At 31.4% G+C, this 7998-nt stretch overlaps 1 protein-coding gene across 1 annotated transcript; it reads left to right on the top strand.

The window, feature by feature from the left end:
- The first annotated feature begins 81 nt into the window (after positions 1-81).
- LOC132186370 (inositol oxygenase 1-like) lies at positions 82-3556 on the top strand. Its single transcript, XM_059600305.1, is given in 10 exon segments — positions 82-149; positions 273-379; positions 1333-1413; positions 1528-1731; positions 2360-2420; positions 2537-2589; positions 2753-2930; positions 3077-3167; positions 3272-3353; positions 3439-3556. Coding segments are annotated over 10 exon segments (915 nt in total). The 5' UTR covers positions 82-118; the 3' UTR covers positions 3466-3556.
- Positions 3557-7998: the final 4442 nt, after the last annotated feature.

Here is a 7998-nt window from a genome sequence, read left to right as displayed (position 1 = left end):
CCAACCATTTTCCAAGCCCACAATGCCACCACACCTCAAACACTTTATCAACATCTCTTATATTTCCTTCTTTTTAACTTTGTTTTCTTGAGATTCTGTGGTTTCCTTTTCAATCAGGATGACTATCCTCGTTGAGCAGCCTGAGTTTGGTATCATTAATCTTTGATACACTATGGTACCATTTTTAATACTTGTAGTGATTATAAAATGTCCTTTTAATTTTCATACAAGTTTTCTGTTTTATATATATATTTTTGGTTAACTCACATGAGGCGTTGAAGCAGAGGAAAACAAGGCCCCTGTTGATGAGAAGGAATTGGTGTTGGATGGTGGATTTGTTGTGCCACAGATCAACTCATTCGGCCAAACCTTTAGGTCTGCTCCTTTTGCGTAATTTTATTATTTAAGTAAAACCCAACAAACCCAAAAAAAAAAAAAAAAAAATTGCAATATTCGAGCCTCTAGATCTGGAAAACCCAACCAAAATAAGCTAAGAGATGTAATTTTAAGCACTGAATATGAATAATATATGCGGTGGATCAGCTTTGATCTGCAAATTTGGGGGTTGAATCAAAATATTCAATGGTCCCAAAATTTTTATATTTGGTAGATTTTTTTTTTCCTACCTTATACAAACCAAAGGAAAACATTTTCTCGTGATCTGTTCATGAGATTGGAGTTTCATAAAAAGGTTGATATTTTCTTGTCAGATTGGGGAGAAGATGTTGATATTTGCTAAAGCTAACGTGTTCTGATAGTAAATGGCACAAATGATTGGCCCATACGTGAGATATACCATCCGAAGATCAAAAAGTTTTTCCCAAGGGATCACCAAATACTAATTAGTATTATATCATTATTGTTGTTGATATTTGTCAAGGCAAGACCAAAATACTCTATCAGATCTGTCATTCCTATATCTAATTCGGCCCATGAGACTTCTTGATGGAGCATAAGCGACCTAGTTTCAAGTTTTAACCCTTGTTATTAGGACAACGATTTGTGAAGTCAACATAAATTAGTACTTTAAGATTGAGAGGTATAATTCGTTTAATTAAATTTATGTTTGGACAAGACCCAAATCCGGCATACGATATTTATGGTTGATAAATGTTTATAAAACTCACGAACTCGACATAAAATTAACTGTCAAAAATGACTATATACCTATGTATCGATACAATCAGGACTCGGATACCTTAACACAAATTGTTCTAAGTTATTGTTACCCTAGAAATGAGCCCAATAGCCCACCTAGCATTAGGTATTTGTTTTTTTATATTTTTATTCTTAATTTTCATTGATAAACTTGTACGAAAAATTCAAAACAAGCATTACGATGCTGAGAGTGAGAGACAACAAGGTGTGGAAAACTTCTACCGGATCAATCACATTAACCAGACTTATGGCTTTGTAAGGAAATGGAATATTCATCTTATCTATTCATGCAAAAAAAAAAAAAAAAATCTATATTTTACAATTTTAACTAAATAGATAAATAAATTTTCTGTTAATAATAAAATGCAGGTGAAGAAGATGAGAGAAGAGTATGGAAAATTGGAGAGGATGGAGATGAGCATATGGGAATGTTGTGAACTTCTGAATGAAGTTGTTGACGAGTCCGATCCGGACTTGGACGAGCCCCAAATCGAGCATTTGTTACAAACTGCTGAAGCCATTAGAAAGGACTATCCCAATGAGTATTGGCTGCACCTCACTGGCCTTATTCATGGAACTTTTCTTTTTTTTTTTTTTTTTAATTTCAGAAAATCCAAATGAACTTCCACGCGTGTCCAAAGTTTAAAAAATCTCAATTAAGAGTTTCAAACTTTCAATTTCCTTTAATTATTTCCTTTAATTGCAATTTTTCGTTTATTATTTTCAAAATGGCCAAAATACCCTTGTAATTAAAAATATTGCAAAGATGTAAAAATATTGCAAAAGTAAATGCCTAATAACAAACAAAACATAGGTATTTTACGATTTTTTATTTTATTTATAATAACAAAAAAAACATAGGTATTTTAGCAATTTTGACAAGATTTAACAAAAAATTTCTAACAGAATGAGATAATTAAAAGAAATTTAAATATTTGATACCTTTAATCGAAAGTTTTAAATTTTGAGAAAATACTTTCAAAATGCGTGGAAGTTAATGGAGAGTTTTATAAAGTTTTTTCCTTTTCTTTTTTAAAGTAATTGATAAGAAGTTTATTAATGCTATATATTTAGTAAACTGTTTCACATCATCTCAGTTGTTTGACAATCGTATACAAGTGAAGTAAATAGCATTATTCTTTAAAAAATTATAGGTTCTAGGTGGAGCTCTTAGCTAATTTTGTCACAATATTTTGCTTTAGATCTTGGAAAGGTGCTTCTTCTTCCTGGCTTTGGTGGACTTCCACAATGGGCTGTTGTACGTGAGTATATATATTTCGTTTCACTATATAGCAACTTAATATAAAGAAAATAAATCTTATATAACTTCCCCCAATTTCATTTCATTGAATCATGAACCCATATATAATTAATACAGGTGACACGTACCCAGTTGGGTGTGCTTGTGACGAATCAACTGTCCATCACAAGGTAATGAATTTGTTCCACAAATTTCACACTCTAGCTAGGAGAGACAAGCATGATTAATACAAGGCATTTACTTAATTTCTAATTTTAATATTTTTTTTCTAATAATTTTTGGTAAATGAAACTAATCGAAGCTAATATTGAACTCGATCCTGACCACATACAGTATTTCAAGGAAAATCCCGATGCTAACGATCCTGCTTACAATAGTAAATATAGAGTTTACTCCGACCGATGCGAACTTAACAATGTAATGATGTCTTGGGGACACGACGACTACATGTATTTGGTACATCTTTCTAAGCCAAAACAAACAATTTAAATTCCAGGAAATTAATGTTTTAGTCCTTAATTAATTGCAGTTTTATGTATGATAATCTACAACTTAATTAGCTAGGCATGTTTTTCAGATACGAAAATATATAATTAATATCTATAAGTTAACTAAATCAGTTAATTCTCTAATGGAAATATTTGGTATTAATTGCAGCATTACTTGCAGCATTACATAAATCAGGGGCATACAAGCACTTAATGAATGAGGAGGATGTTGAGAATCTGAAATGGCTTGAAATTTTCAAGTAAGATAATTAACATGCATGCTTCTCTCTTGATTATGGATGTTTTATTATTATTATTATTATTATTATTATTATTATATAATTTTATTTTTATTTTTATGTAGCAAGTATGATCTTTACAGCAAGAGCAAAGTTCTAATTGCTGTGGAAAAGGTTAAACCATACTATATTTCCCTCATTGAAAAGGTGATGATTCTTCCCTTTTATCTGCTACATTATTTGGTTAATTATTTGTTGTTAACATGAACTATGTTGTTGTACGTTGTTGCAGTACTTCCCTGCCAAGCTAAAATGGTGAAACTGAGGGGATTTGAAGCTTGACGAGTCAAGATATGCATCAGATTGCTTACCTATCTGTTATATTATATATACAGCTAGTTGTTGAGAGTATATGAGGTTACTTTTCGAGTGGTAGTTGAATCTTTCCTTCTTTTTTTGTTTTTTTTTTGGGTTTAATGCTAGTGATCATGTATGAAATAATGCTGTAGCTGTATTTTGTTTGCAATTTTAATTCTATTTCTTTTCAATCAGCATGAAATATTTAACTTGAATTGACTGAAACGGAGTTCAAACTAAGGACTTTTAGCTTGAATATCATATTAAATAATTACTTATTCCAAAAGCTTAAGAGAAAGAGATAAATTTAAGAGAAAAGTCCACATACACCCCTCAAACTACCGGAACAAGATCCTCTCTAGTTCAAATATAATATCCAGTTAGTGATAGCGGAGGGGTATTTTTGTCTTTTCATTTTTTGAGGGGACAAAAATAGCTCTCTACTATAACTAACTGGATATTATCCAGATTTGAATTGGAGAGAATCCTAATTCCAAATTATCACCCAATTGACAATGTCCTCATTCAAACTTTCAATTATGACAATTTCTCTCATAAATTACCAAACAATTGCTAATGTCCCCCTAGGCCAGCAAAAAGATAAAAGTGACCCTGATTTTTTTTTTTTTTTTCTCAGTAAGACAAAAACAAAAACAAAATTAATTTTTTTCTTAAAGAAAAAAAAAAGATATTTTTTTTTTAAAAAAAAAAAAAAATTCACACCCTTAATTGAGAGTTTGGGGGGAGCGTTGTCAGTTAAATGGTAATTTGTTGGGAGTATATAGAGTTTCCTCTAAATTTAATTATTTAGTTTATATTCTAACATTAAGTAATCATAAATTATGGATGAAAAAATGAAACGATGATATGAAAAATGTATTTCCATAATATGGGATATTGATGTTGAGAAACGCTTAACAGATAAATATCACACAATATCGCAGTTTATGCGGAATTAACGGATATTTAAATTTAAGCAAACAATCACAAAAAATAAGTAAAATCAAATACAATGATTTTTATGACGAAGAGGAAACTTTTAAAAAAACAATCTAAAAATAAAACTTCTCCGGGGCAGCCAAACTCAGAAAATCACTATCAAAAGATTATCCAGAGATTACAGACACTAGGAACACTTATAAACTAATGCAAGGCCTTGACTCTTTAAGATCGACAAGCCTCCAACTCGTCTCCTCGTTCACAATCTTCTTCAACGTGATTCTCCTTTATCGGATCCTTTCGATTGACTTCAATTAAGGACAATGAAACTAATAGAAAATCATCTATGAGGAATAATCAGGCTCACTACAGTTGAACATTCAAATATAGCCTCTCACGAATTCTAGGGTTCTAAAATTCGTACATCTCTCTTCTATAGTGTTAAATTTATATCATATATAACACCATAGACCTGGGCCCACTTAAAAACACGTTTTGAGCCTAAAACTTACAGGCTGTTTGGATAGGGGAGCTTGCTATCTGAACAAGGACCTTGCGAGCAAGCAAAAATAGGCTTGTTGGAATTGGTGTCCGCATGTGCTACTAGGCTGTTCGGACACCCACCGCATAGGAGGAAAAATCACATTCTGAAAATGTTGTCCGGACTTGATCAACAGCTCCGATCGAGATTAGTTTGTGGTTCGATTGAACTGAAACTTTGTAGAGATGTTCATGACACGCAAATCCTGATTGTGTATGATGGATATTAGATTCTGAGCAATCTATATCAGTATTTGAGTCCGTGGACAATAGCCTCTGCGTTTTGGAACCGAATTAAGCCAACAAAAATACTAACAAATGTGGACACTACTTGCCCTCTCGGATGTAAAATTTGTGTCTGCCAAAATCTTTCTGCAGTAAGGATTTGAGGAAAATTGACAAAGAAAAAAGTAAAAAAATAAACAAAAAAATGTCTCATTATTCATTTTTGTTCTTAATAACAGAGGATGATATATGCAGCAAATTAAAACTGCCCCAGAGTATCTTTTAAATATTTATTGAGGTCATGTTTAGCTCAAATACTGCGAAATTTGAATTTTTTTTTTTATCCTTTAATAGCTCCATATTTTAGATAGCTTATTATTTCGGTGAAGTTTATGGAATCGAATTTAGTCAAAAAAAATTTTAACGTTTTTCTAGATGCAGACCAATGGGATTCAAAGTACTACTCTAGACGTAAGAAGTAATCTCAATTCAGATTAAAATAATTCAAAAAGGGTTAATGAATTCAGAATTGTGCTCAAGACACCCATAAATTTTCCTATATTGTGAGCTGCAAAAGTCAAGCATAGGCTCGGATAATCAAAAGATGAGTAGCAATATTAGATCATTGACCTAGCTTTGTCAAATTGCTTTTAAACTAAATTATAAATTATAAAGGGAAAATCCATGTCACCTCTTGAAGTATATCCTCAACTCTTTCGCGTTTTCGACTAACTCAAAGTATTTAAATGTGGCAAGTTACACCTTAGTCATCTTTTTTCGTTCTTTTGGTTTGAGTGCCTTTTAAGACATGAACTTATTATAATTAGACTTTTGGAGAGTCAAATGCCACTTTTGAAATATTTGATGCCAAAAGTCAGGAGATAAAGTGTATTTTTCCAGGTTATAAATCATAACTTCAGCAAAGTCAGAAGTCAATCTCTAGGACTTAATCAGCCTTCCTATTCAAACAAAGCAGCAGATGGGTAACCAAGTGCCGTGTGATTCAAAGGCACAGATCGAGTAATTCATCCCAGCAGATCTATTACATTAAGCAATGGCTCATGCAGGTAAGTCGTTGAGGTTTACTTTGGTGACGCTCTTCATATTTGCAATCATCTTATCTCCAATGGCGACGTCTGATGCAGCTCGATTGACTCAAAGAGGTAAAAGAAAAAACCCATTACCATTAATTAATTCAGAAGCTTTTATATGGCAAGATTTTAAGTTTTATTTTCAATTTGTGTTGCAGCTTCAGGACCCATTTGCCCTGCTTGTGTATGTTGCACACCTCCCCCACTGGGCTCTTGTTGCAAGTGTTGCGCTACTCCTTCTCCTATCGCCAAGTCTGAGAATGGGTCTCCATGAGCCTAGCTACTCAAACTTTCTGATTCTACCTTTATTGTATGAATAAAAGGAATCTCTACACTTCCCTTTAGACCAAATCCACCTGTTTTAATATATAATGTACGTCATTTTTCTTCTTCATATAATAACAAAGATGACTTAATTAAATATATAATTATTATACTTTTTTTTTTATTTTTTTTTTTATGTCTTTATCCTTTGTCATCCTTTCTAAAGATCCGTCATGATTCTAATAAACGGAAAAAAAATATATAGTGTGGCTAAATTAACCTTTTATAGGTAAAAAGAGGCACTTCTCACGCCAATTACAAATTTGTTAACAACAGTTGATTTTGATGTTTATAACTGATTTGTCAAATTTCTAATGGAGCTCATCAGAATAGATCTAATAATAAATTTGAAAAAAAAAAAGTGAGATAAAAGAATAACATGTCTCATATTCATGATTAGCATACCAAGTTTCGTAGTTATAGCCTATATATATTCATTCCAATAAAATTTTTTTGACTAAATGACACTTCCTCTCCGAATTACCCTTCCTAAGTCACTTACCTTTATCAATTTAGACTTTTAGAGTATGTTTGGAATTGCGTTTGATAAATAGAGTTTTTAAATAAAAAAAACTTTCATTTTTATCTTTAGTAGGTCATTTGATTATGTGCATCTCCCACTGATGTTGTTTTTGTCTTTAATGTACATAGGTGAATAATTTGGTTTGTTCTAATTGCTTGTTGCAAGACAGTACGATACTAAATCTTTCATTTGAAACCCTTTATCATTTTGTGAGAAAAAGGGGAAGATATTTTGGGAGTGCCTGTAGACATGGGGAGTAGTGATGTTGGTTTTGGTAATATTTGTCTAATCTAGGTTGATATTTTGTGACAAATAGATTTTGTGATTTCTTAATGATTAATATTATGTTCAAATTTGTGATATTAATGTTACATTGTTTTTTCCTATTCCACATTTATATGTTTTGTGAACTCTTTAGGAAACACGATCTCTATCAAGGAATAATAGAGGAATTCTAGTTTACGGTGCGTTTGGAATTGCGATTTCACAAGAATAATTTCTATTTTTAAAAGATATTGCAAAATGTAAGACGTTTGGCAATGTGATTTAAAAAACACTTAATCTAAAATAGGAAAAAAAATATGTGATTTCTATAATTAAGTAGATTAGGGGGTACTTATTTGAAAATGCGCAAATTTAAACCAAAATCACGATTCTCATAACAAATATTTGTTAAAAAAATTACTTTTTAACATGATTTACCAAATACCTTTGCGATTTTAAAAAGTAGTAATTTCAAAAACACAATTTTTTTAAAATGCAATTTTTAAAATCGCACTTATTGAAATTACAATCTCAAACGGACCCTTAGTGGTTTAATAATTCATTGTATCTTTATTTATTCTAGTTTGGT

Source organism: Corylus avellana, chromosome ca7 (genome assembly GCF_901000735.1).
Source record: "Corylus avellana chromosome ca7, CavTom2PMs-1.0".
NCBI classification, from domain to species: domain Eukaryota; kingdom Viridiplantae; phylum Streptophyta; class Magnoliopsida; order Fagales; family Betulaceae; genus Corylus; species Corylus avellana.
Note: the sequence above shows the minus strand (reverse complement) of the source record. Positions and strands in the feature narration are given on the sequence as shown.